General features: G+C 37.4%; 1 protein-coding gene across 1 annotated transcript in view; it reads left to right on the forward strand.

Moving 5' to 3' along the window:
• Nucleotides 1-13,302, forward strand: part of LOC109917331 (peripheral plasma membrane protein CASK-like) — a 134,457-nt gene extending 121,155 nt beyond the window's left edge. Inside the window, exon 5 of the mRNA XM_048603098.1 lies at nucleotides 13,176-13,302. Coding sequence (XP_048459055.1) covers nucleotides 13,176-13,302 — 127 coding nt within the window. The remainder of the gene's footprint in view (nucleotides 1-13,175) is intronic.
• Nucleotides 13,303-20,200: the final 6,898 nt, after the last annotated feature.

Consider the following 20,200-nt stretch of genomic DNA (forward strand, 5'->3'; position numbering starts at 1 on the left):
CGAACCTGGATAATGATCCTTTGCAACTCTTGTAGTTACTATTGTTAGGCAGTTGCCAAATGCAGCAGTTCATAACAAATCTGGTTAAATTGTAATTGATCAACCTTGAAACTTCATATCAACATCAAGAGGAATATTTTGTGAGAGTTGGATGATTTAACAGACATAATCATTCTAGTATCAAAAGCAGATGTGCTGGCCAAATTGTGCAGTTTCGGCAGTATTTGGTGAAGAGAAAAGCAGAGTAAACATTCTAAGTCCAGTATGATGACTCTTCAGAACTGAATTGATCTGGATAACAGTCATTTTAATGCTAGTGAATGTGGGGAAGGAGGATCAAGTTTTCTTGCGTACTCCCGCCGTTCTCAATGTTTGTTGGCTTTGCTGTCCCTTTCAGAGCTATCATTTATACTGTTTACTATATGTCTCTCCTTTGCCACCATTATCACTTCGTTGTGTGCCTCTGCTCCTTCCTTTCCCTAAGATTCTGTTTAGTCCTAGTCATTCTTATTTTCTCATCTGCGTCTCTTCATTGATCTCACCTTATCCAAGATCCAATTTGCACTTCCTTTCCAAGTACCCAACTTCCTTTTTGATCCCTAGAGCACCCCTAATCAAAATTGCAAATTAATCTTCCATTACAATCCTGTTAAGGCTTGTTGACTTGACTTTTAAAGAAGAAATCTGAAGACTCAACAGTGAACCAACAGACTCGCACCATGAGGTTTCACTTTTTTATTAAACAGAAACAACTTTTTTGTTTATAAAAAGAGAAATTAAACAAAGTAAGAACCACCGACTTGACTCAATGGCTTTTAAAGACCTGTGCTATAAACTGAGTTCTGCAATTCCTCCATTTCCATTTCCTTACAAATCTTAAAAGTTTGTACACTTTATCAGGATCCAAGTCTCAAGTTATACCATAGCCCTCCAGATTTCACTTTAATTCTCCTTCATATTGTAACTGTTCATCAAGGTACACATTACATTGGAATCCTTCCTTTAGCTTTTATTTAAGTGATCTACTAAGTTTCTTTAAAGACTTCGTGACTGAATTCCTAGCTCCTTGTACTGTCTTTTGACATACATATACTGTTATTTCCCAACCTACTCCTACAGCTGGTGTTCAGCTTTTACTAAATTTATTTTTTGAACCTGACTGCATTCTGCCTCAAGGCTCTATTAGGGTCACTAGATTTTTTTTCCACTATGTGCAAGCTACAACAAGTCATAAAGTCGATTTTCCATCATAAAATCCAACTCAAAACGTTACTGCTTCTGAGTGTTCCTAAGCTGAATGGTTTTCTTCTGTCTGCAAACACATAGGATTTCTAACCAAGGTTTTGCCTGAATTACAATCTCAGTAGCAACATGGCACATGTGACCTGTTCTGAGGAAGAACTACAGATTGACTGTCTTTTATAAGAAATCTTACATTTCTAACAAAGACCGGACATTGTTGCCCAAATTACTGGCACCATTGCAAAGCTAAGAGGAAGCTCTCTGCTGTTGATGGTCTTGCTTTTCTCGCTTGAGTCAACATGGCACCAACAATTTGATTGCTAATTGTCTTAGGTTTGTTTACCGTTTAACTTCCATTCAAAAGTTCCAATTCCCAAACTGAGTTGTCTTCTATAAATTAAAAGCTTTATGTTCTAAAGTTTATGAACCATGAATTAGATATTTGCAAGACTTCTGCAATTGTATTTTGGTTCTTTTAAGATTTCATTGCCTTTCACCAGCAGCTGAAGCTTTCATCTATTTCTGTTAACTGTTCTCAACTAGTCTGATGCTTTCTGATCAGCTTTCTTCGACTCTGTAAATTCAGCTTATTTTGAACAATGCTGTTTCTGTTAACCTGTCACTACTGGGTATGCTGACCTGTGTTGTCTCACCCTCTCATCAGTTTAGATCCAGTGATGACATCCTTGATTTTCAAATTTCCTCATTGTCTTCCCTATCTCTGCCCCATTATCTCTCAAATCTCCTTTAACACTATTCTCTAACGTCCCCAAATTCTATTGCATTTTGTGCATTTCTATCCACCCTGACTTGCCATTGGCAGCTCTGCCTTCAGTTCTAGAGACCCCATTCTTTACTAGGATAACAAGGTGTAGAGCTGGATGAACACAGCAGGCCAAGCAGCATCATAGGAGCAGGAAATTTCTGATGAAGGGTCTAGGCCCGAAACGTCAGCTTTCCTGCTCCTATGATGCTGCTTGGCCTGTTGTGTTCATTCAGCTCTACACCTTGTTATCTCAGATTTTCCAGCATCTGCGGTTCCTGCTATCTCTCGCATTCTTTACTATTTGCCTCCCTGAGGCACTCAGCTTCTTTGACTGCATCTATTTCTTTAAAACCCTTCTTGCAGCTGGTTGATCAACCTTTTTACTACTCTTGCTAATATTCAGATAAAAATGGTCATTGAAAGATACATCTGCTGAGTACTTTGGGTGATTTTTCTAAATAAGAGGTGCTGTATAAATGTAATTTATTGGCATTAGAGGTGCTAAATAAATGCAAGTCGTTGACAATACAAAAGGTGTTTTACTGAGCAGGCATACAAGGCATGTATGCTTTCTGAAATGAAACTATTATTGTTCCTTTATCAGAAACTCAGAAGAAACATTGGAATATTTGGAATGAACTGTGAATGCGCAAGATTACTAACCTTCTAAGGAGCTACAAATTCCTTTCTATAGTCCAAAGAGTCATGTAGACTCCAGCATCAATTCAAATCAAAAAATCACTGTTAATTTCTCCACAATCAACAACCTGGGATCTCCATTTACCAGGAATAGAATGAGCCATATAAATGCTATTTGGCTTTGAGATCGAATAAGAAGCTGGGTGTTTTAAGCTGAGTGGCTCACCACCTGACTCTCAAGCTCAAAGTGGATGACACAGTTGTGATGGAATCCCCTCCGATTGCCACAATGGGTATAGTTCCAATATTCATAGAAGCTTGGCGCTATCCAGGCCAAATCTATCAGCTTGATCACTACTCCATCAGCTTCCTCCACAATTAGCAGGATGTGGCTGCAAAGTGTAGTATCTACAGGTTTTACTGCAGTAGCCTGCTAAAATTTCCTTGGCAGCAACTTACAAACGTGATCACCGCCATTAGAAGGGTAATGGCAGAAGGTGCATTGGAACGTGACCGCTTTAAAGTTCCTTCGAGTCTCTCTTTCATAGACTTATATTGTCTTCCTTTCATTATTGCTCAATCAAATCCTAAAATACATCATGTAACTGTACTGTGAAAGCATTTACAAAGTATAAATTGAAGTTCAAGAAGGCAGCCCAGCAGCAACTAGGAATACGCATCACATTCAGGTATTAAGAGGTATACCAGCCCATATCTGATTCGCACCATTTGGCTGACTAAGGAACTATCCGCTGAAGTAACCAAAAAGCCACTGATTTTCAACAGCTTGTAGCAATTCAACAAGATAGACTGTAATTGTTACTTTCGCCACTGTTTCAAATCGTTAGAATTAATTTAATTTCAAAAACCTTTTGAAATCCATTTCATTGTGTGTTCGTGGGATGAATGATTGAGAAGACGATAAGATCTAAGGGCAGAAGAAGGCCATTCAGCCCGTTGAATCAGCTATGTCATTCACTGCAATATGGTTGATCTGATAATCCTCAACTCCATCTTCCTGCCTTTTCCTTATAGCTCTTGATTCCTTACCGATTACAATTTTTTCCTCTCAGCCTTAACAACCCCGCCTCAACGGCCCTCTTAAGAATCTTATGTTTCAGTAAGGTTCCTCTTGTTCTTCTAAATCCCAGTGAATACAGGCCCAACCTATTCAACCTTTCCTCTTGAAACAACCTTGGTATCATCCAAGTGACTTTCTCTAGATTGTCTCCAATGCCAGCGTATTTCTGTTTAGATAACAGATCCAAAACAGATCAGAGTATTCCATCTCTGGTCTGACTAATGCTTTTTGTGCTTAAACCTCCCAGATGTTACAGCAAACGGTGAGAATGCTGGAAACTGAGCAGCCTCTGTGGACCAAAAGAGATAATGTGAAGTTTCTCTCTCCACAGAAACTGCCAGACCTGCTCAGTTTCTCCAGCATCTATGTTTGCTTCAGTTTTCCAGCAACTGCAGTATTTTGCCTTTTGTTTGAGTCCCTGCTTTTATATTCCATTCTCTTTGAAATAAAGACCAACATTCCAGTTGCCTTCCCTATTATCCACTGAGCTTAGACATTAGCTTTTTGTTAGTTATGCACAAGGACGACCAAATCCCTCTATGTAGCTTTCTGCAGCCTTTCTCTATTTAAATTAAATTCTACTCCCCTAGACTTCCTACCAAAGTGCATAACCTCCCATTTTCCCATGTTACATTCCATCTGCCAAGTTTATGTCCACTCGCTTAACCTGTAACACTTTTTGTGTCAACTTCACCACTTGCCTTTCCACCTGTTTTTGTGTCATCCACAAAAGTGGCTGTAGTGCATTCACTTTCTTCCTTCAAGTCATTAATATATGTTAGAAATAATTTTGGCCCCAGCATTGATTCCCGTGACATTCTTCTAGTTATAAGTTGCACGTCATGTTGTCCCCAAAATGTGTCCCTTATTCCCAGCTTTCTGTCATCTTTTAGTTAGCCAGTCTTCTCGCCATGCATGAATGGGAATGTATGGAGTATTGCAAATAAGGTTGGAAAGGTATTGATGCAAGTTGCCATATGAAAATATGATGGAGCAATAACAGAGACCTGCCTCATTTAAAGGCAATACTGGGTGTTAAATATTACTAGGTATAAGTTAGAAAAAGATAAAAAGGAGGGAGCGCATCACACTGCTGGAGAAAGAGGATGTCTCGGGTAGACGAGGACAGAGTCAATTTGGCTAGACCTAATGAATAAAGAGGATATAATTACGTTACTCCGTATAGTCTATAGATCACCAACTAGAAGGAAGGATGTACCGGATCAAACCTGCAGGGAAATCATAAAGAAATGCCCACATTATTGAGTAACAATAATGTGGGACTTCAGTTACCTGAATATAGACTGAGGTACTGGTTGTAACGGGCAACAAAGGGTCAAGTGTTCCTGGATTGCATGCAGGAGAGTTTCCTACAACAGTATGTGTCCAGCCCAACAAGAAAGGGTGCATTGTTGGACCCTGTCCTTGAAAATCAGTTGGACAGAGTCGATCACATCTCAGTGACGGAGCATTTAAGAGACAACGATCATTAAGTTCAGGATGGTGGTTGAAAATGACATGCAACATTCCAGAGTAAGAAAAATCAATTGGCAAGAGCTGACTTCAATAGGCCAAGAGGAAAGCTGGGCAGGATTGACTGGAACAAGACGTTGGTGGGGACAAACAGTAACTGAACAATGTGCTACCTTGAAAGAGCTGATGGTTCGGGTACTGTCAAGGTATATTCCCTTGAATGGGAAAGGTAGGTCAAACAAATCTAGAGGTCCCTGGGTGACCAAAGAGGTCACCAAAAATTAATATTAAAAAGGGAAAAGAAAACATGCCTATGACTGATGAGAGGCAGAAAATACATTTGAGAGCCAGGGAATTAGAGGGAAAGTGAGAAAGAAAATAAAAGAAGCAAAGAGAAATTATGGAAAAAGACTAGCAGCTAACATAAAAAGGGATCTCAAATCATGTTGTTTGTATATAAATAGTAAAAGGATGGTTAAAGGAAGAGGAGGGCTGATGAGAGATCAAAGAGGGGATTTACACATAGAGACAATGTGCTTGACTGGGGGTTTAAACTAATACATTGCATTCCTCTTTACAAAAGAAGAAAGTACTCTCCAGGCCATAGTGGTAGAAACTGTCACCGAAGGATTCAAAATTAATAAGGAAGCAGTCTTGGACAGACTGTTGCTACTTAGAGGTGACAAGGAATCAGGAGCAGATGAGATACATCCAAAGATTTTGAAGGAAATAAGGGTAGGAATTGCAGTGACACTGGCCAAAATTCTTTAGTCTTCTTTAGCCTTCTCTGGACCCTGGAGAGGTGCCAGAAAACTGAAGAATTGAAAACATTACAATCTTCTACAAGAAAGGTAGAAAGACAATCCCAGTAATTACAAACCAGTCAGATAAGCTTCAGTGGTGGGCAAGCTTTTACAAACAATTATTTGGGATAGAATTAATATAGTTTTGGTATTAGTAGTCACATTTGAAAAAAGTAGATTGATCAGAATAGATTTCTAATGGGGAATCATGCTTAACTAACTTGCTGGAGTTTTTTTAAAAAGGGAGCAAGAATGCATTTGACCTCATGCCAAACAATAGACTTGTGGGGAAAGTTACAGATCATGGTATAAAGGACCTAGTAACAACATGGGTACAAAATTGGCAGAGTGATAGGAAACTGAGTGTAATGGTCAATGGCTTTTTTTTTGGGGGTTCTAGGAAGGTTTTTGGTTGAGCTACGCAGGGATCATTATTGGGACCCTTACTTTTCCTGATGTATATTAGTGATCTAGATTTGGTGTGCAGGGGACATTAAACTTGGAAGAATTTTAAACTGAGAAGAGGACAGTGTGGAACTCCAAAATGATGAGGATAAGTTGGTAGAGGAGGTGGATAGGTGGCAGTTGAGTTTTAATATAGAGAAGTGTGAGGGTGATGCACCTTAGTAGGAAGAACACTGAAAAACAATGCAAAATAGGGGATACAATTCTAAAGAGGGTGCAAGAGCAGAGGGACCTGGGAGTATATGCGCATTGAACATGATCATTGAAGGTGGCAGGACAAGAGGAAAAAGCAGTTAATAAAGTGTACAGCATACCTGACTATTTTAATTGGGACGTTGTGTACAAGAACAAGGAGCTGAGGCTGAATTTGTGTACAGTTCTGGGCACCACACTAAGAAAAGATCCAAATAAATTCAGAAAGAGTGCAGAAGTGATTTCCAAAAATGCTGTAGGAATGAGGATAGATTGAAGAAGACTGAGATAAGATTTGGAGGAGGTTTTCAGAAGCGTGACCAGATGGATGGAATAGATAGCGATGATGTTCCTGCTTGTCAAAGAAGCTAGAACGAGAGGGCTTAGATCTAAACTTCTGTGCCGGAGAAGTGATGTGAGAAAAAACTTTTTCACACAGTCAATAGATGAGCTGTGAAATGCACTGCTTGGCAATGTGGAGGTTCAATTGAGGCATTCACGATGGCATTGGATGATTATTTGGATAGAAATAGTGTGCAAAGATATGGGGAAAAAACAGGAGATTAGCATTGGCACTTGGTAATGATGCTGTTTTAAAGATCCAGTGCAGGCATGATGAACCAAATGGACTCCTGTTCCATAACAATTCTGTTTCTGTGTTTATGTATTTCTAAATGGCTGTTATTACGTTCCTTTATCACAGACTCATTGATAAGTCATATGGCGAGTTTTAGAACAAATGAACAAGTTCAAACATAATATTGATTGAAATGAATAGTATTTATTCATGGGGTTATCACAAAATTACCTGAATGAAAACAATAGTTTTGCTAATCCAGGTAACTAGGTAGATTGAGATGAAGAAATTAAAGGTTCATCCTACTGGTAACTTTCAAAATGACTGAAGATTATTGGTGCATGTTGTAAAATAATGTATTTACTGATTAAGTAAGCTGAGAATGGTAAGATTGGTTGTTTCAACTTAGAACAAACCTTAAATAAGGATTCTATATTTGCACTTCGTGTAAACCAACATATACTTAACAAAATAATTTGAGGTCAAAATACATCAATTTGTCAGAGCATTGTAAAAGTATTTCCTAATATTACATTATTATTCCTGGGTCAAATTACTAATGGCCTTGCATCTGAACACTTTAGGGTTTGTGTGTTTATCTAAAGTTTTGCATCACTTTAGTTTTCTGATTGATGCTTCTCTGTGTGTAGCAGAATTTAAGTGCACTTTATCTCTTAGTACTTCCTAATAACTTGCTTTTCATTTATATTAATTTTATCTTTGTGTTTAGTACTCAGTTTATTAAATCACCTTTTGAGACGTAAAGACAGAAATCTTCAGAATGCTCCTACTTTCTCTCCATGTTGTTCCATTTAAATCCTTACGTTGAGCTCTTATGCTGTTTTCCTTGAATAGAACTCCTTAACGTTTTTGCCTCCGTTGCAGGACTTTAACCTGATCAAGGAGATTGTGGATTCAAATGCCATTCTAGGATTTGAATACGAATCTGGAATGATTTAATTAAGATCATTGTGTTGTCTGTGAATCTGTTTTGATTGCAATGTTAAATAGATATTCTGCTTGCATACCTGTTGAGGAGAATGTTAAAATCTCATGATACTTTGGTTTAATGTTGAATTGAATCTGTAAAGTTTAATTAAAATTGCGGAGAAAGAAAACACTTGTGCTTATTTATTTAATTAACTGAATTACTGTTTAATGGATAAGTCAGATGTTTTCACATAAAAAGTGATCTTTAAATGAACAGAGAGAGTTTTCCATGGTGTTGTGGTTAACCTCTGAGCCAACATCCCCAAATCAGATTGATTAATCAATTATTTTACTTCCTGTTTACTGGACCTTGCTATTCCTCAATTCGCTGCAGTATTGCCTTTCCGAAAAAGGAAATTCCTAATTATAGGTAGTATAGAAATGCTAATACCCTTTCTTTCTACCTCGGCTTGCCTTCATAGATCATAACATTGACTATTGGAGTTGGGATATCATGTTGCGGTTGTGCAGGGCATTGGTGAGGCCACGTTTGGAATGCTACGTATAATTCTGGTCACCCTTCTATAGAAAGGATGTTGTTAAACTTGAGAGTGCAGAAAAGATTTACAAGGACGTTGCCAGGACTGGAGGGTTTGAGCTATTGGGAGAGGCTGAATAGGTTAGGGCTTCTTTCCCTGAAGCATTGGAGGCTGAGGGGTAGCGTTGTAGAAGCTTATAAAATAATGAGAGACATGGATATGGTGAATAGCCAACGTCATTTCCCCAGGGTGGGTGAGTCCAGAACTAGAAGACATAGGTTTAAAGTGAAAGGGGAAAGATTCAAAAAGGACCTGAGGGATAACTTTTTCTTGCAGAGGGTGGTGCATGTATGGAACGAACTGCTGGGGAAGTGGTGGAGGCAGGTACAATTACAGCATTTAAAAGGCATCTGGATGGGTATATGAAAAGGAAGGGTTTAGAGGGATATGGGCCAAATGCTGGCAAATGGTATTAGGTCAGATGGAGATATCTGGTAGGCGCAGATGAGTTGGACTGAAGGGTCAGTTTCTGTGCTGTATAACTCTGACTATGTCTGTCCTTCTTTCAATGTTCTTGTGAAAAACTTACAGGTAGGTTTCAGATGTTCTTTCAAAGTGCACAAGCACAGTGGAACAGTACTTATCACACCTGTGATTCTGATTTGCAATCTGAAAACTTCACTTTACCCATATAGTTTGTTTTTTGATTTTTTTCAGCTCTATAACCACATGTCTCCTGACAAATGCATTTGTATTTGCTGAGTCTCACCAGACACTTCTGAAAATCCATGTGTAGTGCATTCCCAAATTTATTTTGTTATTTACATAATTTTATAGGTACAGTCTTCCTTTTCTAAATCTGAGTTGATTGACACTGATTAACTTTTACCTGTCTGAGTGCATAGTAATTTCATTCTGTGTTGTAAATGCTAGGAATTCATAAATCCAGCCTGGTCCACATCAAAGCAAAAAAATAAATCTGGAGAGTCCTATCGTCATACAGCCTAAATTCAATTTCAAATAAATTACATTTCAACTTGAATTAATTCAATAATTCTAATGTGAGAACAAGATTTTACATATCCTTAATTGTCAAACAAAGTTAACTTTATGTGGTGGTCTCTAGTTGCATTCTGAAACAAAATCCAAATAAGTTACTTGATAAATTTATTGCTCAACCTTCAGTAAGAAAGGGTTTGAACAAATTCAGATCAACAGTAATCTATTTGTTGTATTCCAAATGTCTGTTCCCTAGCTGTAGCATTGACAGCATAGATCTCAGTTACTGAATACTATCTTGTGAAAGTTTCATATGGCATTGATTTTTCTTCTTTCCAGAGTTCAGGTTGACTGACACTTTTTACATTCCTTTTACATTTTTGTGTGTTCTTAGAAACCTTCTTTTATGAACTCAGATGTTATATATAGTTCCCTCACAAGTAAGTAGCAAATTTACTCCAATGTCTGGTCGTGTTCAGTCACCAAAAACCAGTCATATCTGAATCAAGTCTATATTACTCCAGCTCCACAATAAATGCTTCACTCTTAATTCACTCAGATTACTTAATTCAACACTGGAATTGTTCAGGGGTAGCTAGGAGTGGACAAAAACGACTGGGCAGTTAATGTGGTGACAGCAGCTTTGCCCACATCATGAGGCCCAAAAGTTTATTTCAAGTGAAAAGATAACTTCAAGTTCTTTACAAGAGTGTTGGGGTTACAAGCAGCAGTGGAGGGCTGTTTGATTGGTATTTCTTAATTCTTATGAAGTTTATAAAATTTCCGTCTTTGTAGCCAACGAAAATTTGTCTTGCATGGTGTTTTTTTTTAAATGCAGTTGGGGAACAGTTTCAAAATAATTCGCAATTACTAAAATGAGATTTTCTTATTGGAAGCCTAGAGTTCTAGGACAATAACAAAGTGACAGTGCTCACTGCTAAGCTCTTAAAAAAAAAAAGTGGTCCATAAAGATCTACCATCTCTGGGATTAAATTTTCTTTATTCCAATGTTATTTTCATTCTGGCATTATCTCAAACAGACAGGTGGTGTCCATCACTGTTATCAAGTATGCAAAGCAACTCATCATAGTGAAGAATTCTCGTGGCTTTTTTAATTCTTCCTGCCACAATGGGTATTTTCATATTTTTCCATATCATCTAGCAATTGCCACATCTTTGCGCACTCACTTAACCTATTTATATCTTTTTGTAGCTTCCTTATGTCCTCTTCACAACTTACTTTCCTACCTATTTTTGTATTGTGAGCAGATTTGAGAACAGTTCCTTCCATTCCTTAATCTGATTTGTAAAAATTGTAAACAATTTTTCTCCGTTTTTGTTGGCATCAGCTTAATTGATATTTAGAATTCAAAAGGTGAAGGGGGAAAAAAGATTTTACATTAGGCCTCAACAATTGAAAATGCTTTACTTTGAATTTGCAAAATTCAAAAGAGAACTTTGTTGGGAAATTTTTGATTCCCTCTGAAGACTGGCAAATAAATGTACTTGTGAGAATTAATTACTTAGAAAGCAATCCTCTAATGTCACAAAGTACCAATCGCAATGAATAGCCAGCATTCTTTTAAAATCATATTTGCTTGAGTCTTCAAAGCCATCTGGCCTTCATTTGATTGAAGTCAATTTCTTAGCTGGTAAGAAAACTATTTTTAAAAAAAAAAAAAAATTTTGTAGTATAGTGTAAGTAAATTGTTATTAGGATGCTCAGATTTCTAGCCTTTGCAGTTCTTCAGTTTATTATACAAAAAAACCATTATTTACTGTTTTATAAGATATTAGTAAAGGTAACTCAGTTTAAAAGTGTGTTATTTTTCTCAGTTGACTATTTTATTACTGTTCAATAAAACTGTTGGTTAAAGTGAAATTAGTGTAGAATTGTTCTTGTAGTAGACTAGAATTATCCTGTGAAGCCACAGAACTGAATTAGCAGCTGCACTATTTGTAAAAGGTAACTGTTTCATGGCACGTAATGAAATTTTAACCAGAGTCTAACTATATTATAAACTTTGTTTCCAAATATGATCCAACTCTTGACTTGATTGATAGTTGCAATTTTAATTATCTTCTCAGACTAGATATTTACCAAACTACACAATACTTTGCTTAGTAATAGATGGCAATTCCATTTTTTCATTTTAAGTTAGATGCATTTATTTGTCTACTGAGACAGTGTACTTGGATTTTGAGAAGGAAATTATTTGACAAAATTCTATATCTAAGCCTAATAAGGAAAATGAAGATACGAAAATGTATGTGCAAGTATATACATTAATTTTGAGTTAAAATGAAATGATAAAGTGGATCACTCAGTGTATAGGTCATGCCAAATGATATCAAAATTCACTTTTTAGGAGTGCCTCCACCTACTCCAGAACCTGTCCCATGTTCCTTAATTTTCTAGCCTCTGTTGTATTAAAGGAAGGTAGGTGGAAAAACCCCTATTTAAAGTGCTACAAATCTAACCTAAAGAATTTTAATCCAGTCATCAAACAAAGTTAGTTTCAATCCTTTAGAATAGGATAGTGATAAATTTGTCATATCTTCAGATACTATTACATCAGAAATTCCAAGCTTCAAAATCTCCTGTTTTTAGTAACTGGTTTAGCAACGAAGTAGGTGAGGTGGTAGGAAATTGAGAATCCTGTCACAATTCTATGTATCAGGAGTATTTTATGATGTCATGCTGCAGGAATATATTTTGAGTTTAAGTAATTTAATATAACTTTGAGCAATGCATTTGTGTGCTAAATGTTTTGTACTCCATTGTTACTTCACAAGCTCTTGTTTTGATGCAAGAGATTACTTAACCATGTTCTGTGGTATAAAGCTTATGTTGCTTTGTTTGGATAAGGCCTTTCTTGAGAATTTGCTTTGCTTGCAAAAGACAAATCTAAAATGTCTGGAAAATCAGTGCTAAAATGTTTTCCACTTTGAAAATAACAAATCAGAGGGGAATATGGTTGATCTGTTGAAGGCTCAAACATTCTGTGGACAGGACAAAAACTTTTGTTCATCTTGGTAGCTATCAAACTCCAGAATACTTGAGAGAGTTCTATTATTAATCAACTATTAATTAATCAGTTAGCAAATTACATATTTCCTTACTTCCAGGGAACGCTGAACATACAGAATGCATTTAAAACTCTATACAGTGGCCGCATTTTTAGGTAAAAATGTCAAAATATTTCTGGATGTTTCTTCACAAGGTTTTGGAAATATCCTGTGAGTTGAATGGAAAGAAATCTAATATCTGTCATCTCCTGCAATGTTGTATCTGATCTCAAGTAAGTATTGGATGGTGCTGTAAGTGTGACATGTGGTTTTAGTGAATGTTGAACTGATTAAAAGTGTTATGGTACAACTTTGAAGTTAAATTATTACATAGTATGTACTGTTCTTTGCTGCCAACTCCTAGAGATATGCATAATTCTAACTTTTTTTGTATTTGTAGTCACTACATGCGACAGATACTAGAAGCACTACGCTATTGTCATGACAATAATATCATTCACCGTGATGTGAAGAACTGTTTTATAATACAAAATGAACCTTTTGTGTTTTTAATAATTGTATTTTGACTTGAGCATTAAAAGTTGGTTTACATATGAATACATTTCAGTTTTCTGCTACACATTGTCCTCATGATGCAGCAGTCATGTTTCATGATGGTGATGCAACACATTGGAGTAATAACACACTGTGCCATGGTATAAGATGCAAGCTTCTGCTTAGCATCATATAGAAAAAGATATAAAACACGGGCCAGAACTTTATTGTAAGGATGGGTAGGAAATTTCTGGCAATACCACTCACTGTCTTGTAGGATATGCAAATATTTGGACCCGAGAAGACAAGAGACACATTGGTTCGGTCTTCTGTTGCATTTCCCTGTGAGCATTGGCATGTTGAACTGATTAAAAGTGTTATGGTACAACTTTGAAGTTAAATTATTACATAGTATGTACTGTTCTTTGCTGCCAACTCCTAGAGATATGCATAATTCTAACTTTTTTTGTATTTGTAGTCACTACATGCGACAGATACTAGAAGCACTACGCTATTGTCATGACAATAATATCATTCACCGTGATGTGAAGGTAAGTTAATTGACTGGTGATGCAGTTTTGTTTGCAGAAAATCCCTGAGCAGAGGTTTATTTGTGGAAGAATATAAATAAGTTACCTAAAAAGTGAAACTATTTTGCTTAAGAATTTACAAAAGCCGATTCTAATGTGTCTGCACATTTTTTAATTAAATTGAACAGGGAAATAGATAACCACCTATGTGACCTATTTGGAATTGACTTTATGGGCCAAGACGAATATTTCTCGTGTTGCAAGGTTTGTTTTGTTAGTGTCACTGTCCTGTTCAGTCTGCATCACAAAAACTGTGCTGCTGCAAATCCAACTGCAGTTGAATAAGCTTGTTTGTTATATGTTGCTGATTTGATATCTGCTCTAAATAGCACAAGCTTGACCACACCTATGTTTTTAGCATAATGCACACCTATATCACAATGCAGACAATTGGCATTTACTTAGAAAATTTCTTGTTTGACTTTATGTCATTGCATATGTAAATGTTATTTTGTCAAATGTTCTTCCACTTGAATCGACAATACAGAGCAATTTTTCTGAAGGTTGCTTGGAGGACCATGGATTAGTGTTATTCAGAACTTTAAAAACAGTTGTTATTTCCAAAACCGAATGAATACGGATCAGGCATAATGTAATTGAACAGAACAGGCATGAAGGCTTCAACAGCCTATTTGTTCCTGTCTTTCCCCCTGTGTTTTTGTACCTTCAGTTAGAAGTGCAAAACATTCATCACCAAGATAGACTATTCATTCAGCTGCCTTTCCTCTCTTTCTTATTGCCTTTCCACCTCTACCCACAAAACCAAAATTGTCCCTCATGTCATCCCTTACTCTATACCAAAGGTTTATTTCTGTTTTCTCTCCTATCTGTTCCATCCATGACTTCTATAAACTCATTTTGTCTATGAGACCACCTTCCTGTTTCAGTTCCATTCCTATTAAAAGCTTGACAAATTTTCTGCTCAGGAGCCCTTTGTACATAACAGAGCCCAAAACATCGGTGGGGGAAGAGATGACGATGTACAAATCACCCAGAAAAAATTGACTTGCGGGGTGTCTGAACAGCAAATAGTTGCCGCCTAAGTGCAATGAAGAAAATCAAGCAAAGGCTGATTTGTGCTCATGCTTGCTTCTGATGGAGTCATGAAAACAACAGCCTGTGACTGGAGGAAAAGGGAGTAGTTTAGGCAGGAAAGAAGTGCTGTCAATGAGGGAGTTGCCAGGTGAAGACTGGGAGCCAGCCATGTTTTTTCTGGGACTGAAAGCCACCTCTGTTTCTGCTGAGGCAGGCATCTGCAGGGTTCAAGGAAGGTGTAGCATGGGCAAAATAGTTTTAAACTTACAAACAAAGGAGTGTCCAGTTAACTGGAAGCCAAGACAATTGAAATCACTGAAGTACTGTATTACTTGTCAATGAATGTCTGTAAATATTTAATGGAAACAGGTTAGCTGTGACCTCATCAATCTGGAAGGTTTTTTTAGGGTGATGGCTTTTTGAGTGTAGCATGACCAGTCCACCTAACCTGCACATCTTTGGACGGTGGCAGGAAACCAAAGCACCTGGAGGAAACCCATGCACACACTGGGAGAATGTGCAAACTCTATACAGACAGTCACCCAAGGCTGGAATCAAACCCGGGTCCCTGGCACTGAGGTAACAGTGCTAACCACTGAGCCATCATGCCACCAAATGGCTGTAATGTAGTTAGATTTCCAGAAAGTATTTGATAGGTGTCACGTTAAAGGTTATTACAGAAAATGATGTTGAGGGGTAACATATTAGCATGGATAGAAGGTTGGCTGGATAACAAGAAGCAATGAATAGGAATAAATGGATCCTTTTCAGCCTGGCAGGCTGTCACACAGGATGCACCATAGGCGTCGGTGCTGGGACCTCAACACTTCACTATTTCTACAAATGATTTGGATGAAGTAACTGCAGGTAAGGTGGATAAATTTGCTAATTACACAAGGATGGGTACTAAAGTGTATTGTGAAGAAGACAGAAGAAACTTCTAAAGGATTAAGTGAGTTGGCAAAGATATGGCAAGTGGAAAAAGGGAAAGTGTGAATTTGTCCATTTTGGTAGAAAGAATAAAGAAGATGCTGCAGAGCTTTGAGATGCAGAGATGTCTGGGTGTCCTAGTGCATGAATTGCAGTTAGTGTGCAGTTACAGCAAGTAATCAGGAAAGCTAATAGAATGATATGATTTATTACGAGTGGAATTGAATGCAAGAATAGGGAGGTTATGCTTCAGTTATGCACGCCTTGGTGAGACAGCGTCTGGTCACTATACTTGGAGAAGGATGTTAAATGCACTGGAAGCAATTCAGAGAAAGTTTACTAGACTAATAACTGAAATGAACAAGAACAAAAACAGAAGTTGCTAGAAAACTCAGCAAGTCTGGCAGCATCAGTGAAGAAAAAATTCAGTGTTGACGTTTAGGGTCCGGTGTCCCTTCCTCAGAAACGTTTTTACTGAAATGAGCAGATTGCTTTAAAATGAGGAAAGGCTAAACCTGTGCCAAATGGAGTTTAGAAGAATCGGAGGTGACTTAATTGAAAAATATAAAATCCAGAGAGGACTTGACCAGGCTAACTTGGAAATGGTAATGGATAATGAGGCAGGTTTAACAAATAACCTCAGAGTAAAAGATCCCCTAGGAAGTAGTGATTATAACATGATACAATTTAGTACACTGTTTGAGAATGAGCAACTTGGATAGGAAACAACTGTGTTTAACTTCAAGAAGGGAATTACACAGAAATGAGAATACAGTGAACTGAGCAGATAGATTAGCAAGAATGACAGTAAATAAACATGGCAGACATTTAAGGAGATAATTTGACTCTTGGCAAAAATACATCCCAGAAAGGAGGATAAGATTCTAAGAGGGAAGTTAAGGAGAATATAAAATTGAAACCGAAGCATATATAAGGAGACAAAAGTCAGCGATAGTCCTGAAGACTCCAATAAATTCAGAATCCAGCAAAAGAGAATGAAAAAGATAATAAAGAAATAGAAAATAAACTGAGGGCAAACAAGTGTAGAATAAGAAGACTGACAACAAGAGCTTCTTTAAATATCGAGAGATCGAAGTGAACATAGGCCCCTTAGAAAATGAATCTGCGGAGTTAGTTATGGGGAACAAGGAAATGACAGAGGAGTTAAACAGAAAGTGTGCATCAGTATTTATGGTGCATGACATTCGAACCTCCCACTAATAATAAAGAATACGGGGGAGGAATTAAGTAATATCATCACTAGAGAAGTAGTATTAGACAAATTAAGGAGGCTAAAGGCAAATAAGACCCCTGGCCCTGATGGTTTGCATCCTAAAATCCTAAGAGAGGTGGTGGATGTATTGGTTGTAATTTTCCAAAAATTGTTGAAATATGGAGAAGTACAAGAGGATTGGAAAACTGCGAATGTGACATCTCTTGTTGAAAAACTGAAGAGCCATCAGCCTAACATCTATATTTGGAAAAGTATTGGAATCAATTATTAAGGAAATAATAAAATGTTTGTAAAACCATAATCTAATCAAGCAAAGTCATCATGGCTTCATGAAAGGAAATTCGTGTTTGACTAATATGTTAGAGTTTTTTAACGGAAGTCTCAACCAGGGTGGATAGAGGGGAACCAATAGTTAGGTTGTATTTTGACTTCCAGAAGATGTTCAACAAAAGGCTAAGCCATAAGACAAGGGTCCACTGTGTTGGCGATAGTATACTGGCATGGATAGAAAGTTAACTATTGGGCAGCAAACAGCAAGTGGAGACAAGGGTTCTTTTTCAGGTTGGTGACCTGTGACCAGTGGGCAGTTCCACAGGGAATGGTGTTGAGACTGCAACTGTTTACAATTAATATTAATGATTTGGGGTGAATGTTCTATAGCCAGATTTTCAAATGACATAAGAATAAGTGGAAGGGCAGGTTGCGAAAGGGACATAAACGATTTACAAAGAGAAATTGATAGGTTAAATGCACAGAACTTGGCAAATGGTATGTAGTAGGGCAAAATGCAAAGTTGTTCATTTTGGAAGGGAGAACAAAAGAGTATTATTTAAATGGAGAAAAAGTACAGAAAGCTGAAAGTCAAAGGGAATTAAGGGTACTTGTGCACAAAACACAGAAAGATAGCACACATGCAGCAGGTCATCAGGAAGGCTAATGCAATGTTAGCCCTTATTTCAAGCAATTTGGGGAATAAGAGTCAAGTCTTATTGCAGTTATAAAAGGTGCCGGTGATACCACATCTAGAGTACCACGAACAGTTTTGGTCCCCTTATTTAAGAAAAGATATAGGAGACAGTTGGGAATTGCCTTATGAGCAAAGGTTAAACAGATTCGAACTTGACTCATTAGAGATTGAAAGAACGAGAGGTGATCTTGAAACATATAGAATTCTTAAGGGGCTTAGCGAGGTAAATGCTGAGAGGATGTTTCCCCTCGTGGGAGAGTCTAGGACCCGAAGGCATAGTCCCAGAATAAAGGGTTGCCAATTTAATACTGAAATAAGGAGGAATTTCTTCTCAGAGTTGAATGACTTTTGAACTCCTTGTTGCAGAGAGGTGTAGAAGAATCAGTAGATGAATAGAAAATTATGGGCAAAGGACAAGAAACTGAACATGATTGTGGGGATCAGCGATGATCCTGTTGAATGGCAGAGCAGGCTTAAGGGACCAAATGCCTTGCTACTGTTTCTATTTCTTATGGTCTTACATGGAAAGGATGTTTCCTTTTGTGGGAGAATTTAGAACTGAGGCATAGTTTAAAAATAGAATTGCTCATATAAGACATAAGGGAAAAAATTCTGGGCGTTGAGAGTCTTCGGAATTTCCTCCCTCAAAAGGCAGTGGATGCAGAATCTTTAACTTTTTCTAAGCCAGTGGTAGATATATTCTTAAATATCAAGTAGATGAAATATTATTGGGGCTATGCAGGAATCTAAGTTGAGCTTTGAATCAGGTCAGTCATGATCTTATTGAATGGCGGAGCAGGTTTGAAAGGCTGAATGGCCTACTCTTGTTCTTTGTTTGTATATCCATATACCTAGAGTGTATTACTCCAGTTCTCTCCTGTTAACTTCCTATTCTCCATCCTCAGCAAATACACTTCATCCAAGAAAACAACACTGTATTCGGCACTGCATTGTCTCCAGCCTCAAATTTAAAATACTCGTTTTCATTTTTAAATTCCAACTTGTCTAGCTATTCCAATCTCTCTAACCTCCACCAGGCTTTCAATCATTCCAACCTCTCAGTTCTTGCAGTTGTGCTCTTTTTAATTAACTAATTTCTCTTCATTTCATTTCATTTCAGCACTGCCAGTTATGTGTTTAGCTGCCTAAACCACACCTCAGCAATTGTATATACAGATTTCTCCACTTCGCCATTCTCCTTTTACAGGCATCTTTAAAATCTGCTATTATGACTAATCTTCCTAATGTCCTTACTAAAATCTAAGCAGCATTGTAACACCCTACAATGCTTGGTTAGCTTGTAAACTGTAAGTATATTTTGAGAGTAGGTCAGAGGTTTTAGTTTATTTTCCATCTTCTCAGAATCCAAGAATATTGGTCCCAATGGTCACTAATTCGTACTAACCTATGATAATTTGTGCTTGTCCATGTATGTGAATGTTCTTGTTAAACAACTGCACAATGAAGTAAGTAAAATTAAAAAATAAAACAGATGCATGAGTAACTCTGTGGTGGCAGCTTGTGGTTAGAACCTGCAACTGCATGCAAGTAGAACAATTCTTCCTCAGTCACTAGCTGATATGTTCCTGACCATCTGCCTAAGGAGCCATGGCAAGCTGCATAGTATCTTCTTTTCCAAGACCAAGGCTTTTCTCCGACGATGAGCATCCCAAGTTGCTTGTTGATCATTTAATTAGGATGAGGATTGGATTTTCTGCTTCCTTGGAATTGTAGGAATCATGCGTCCAAAATTTTAGTCCACAGTAATAGGTTATCTCTTCAGATTCCATTCATGAGCCAAGCTGACTTCCCAATCATCAGAAATATCTGCAATCTGCCAGGTTTACAATTAAGTGTACATGACTAGTTAATTTCAGATAATTGGGTCAAAATTTACTGGAGATGTGATGAATCCTGAAGTTTTACACAGTGAAGCAGATCATAATGCTATTTGGCAGCAGATCTACAGCATCATGAGATTTTTACTTACATAACATATGATTTCTTATGAATTAATCAGTTAAGCTAACTCTTTTCTCCAAAATGTGAAAAGAGCATTTCAGTCTTGTTGAATGGTAGAACAGGCTCAAGGGGCTGAATGGCCTAGTCCTATGTTCCTATCAATGACAGGTAAGGATGCCACATTCTCAATATTGATTTTTTTTTTAAGCTGC

This window comes from Rhincodon typus, chromosome 11, assembly GCF_021869965.1.
Source record: "Rhincodon typus isolate 14 chromosome 11, sRhiTyp1.1, whole genome shotgun sequence".
Lineage (NCBI taxonomy): Eukaryota > Metazoa > Chordata > Chondrichthyes > Orectolobiformes > Rhincodontidae > Rhincodon > Rhincodon typus.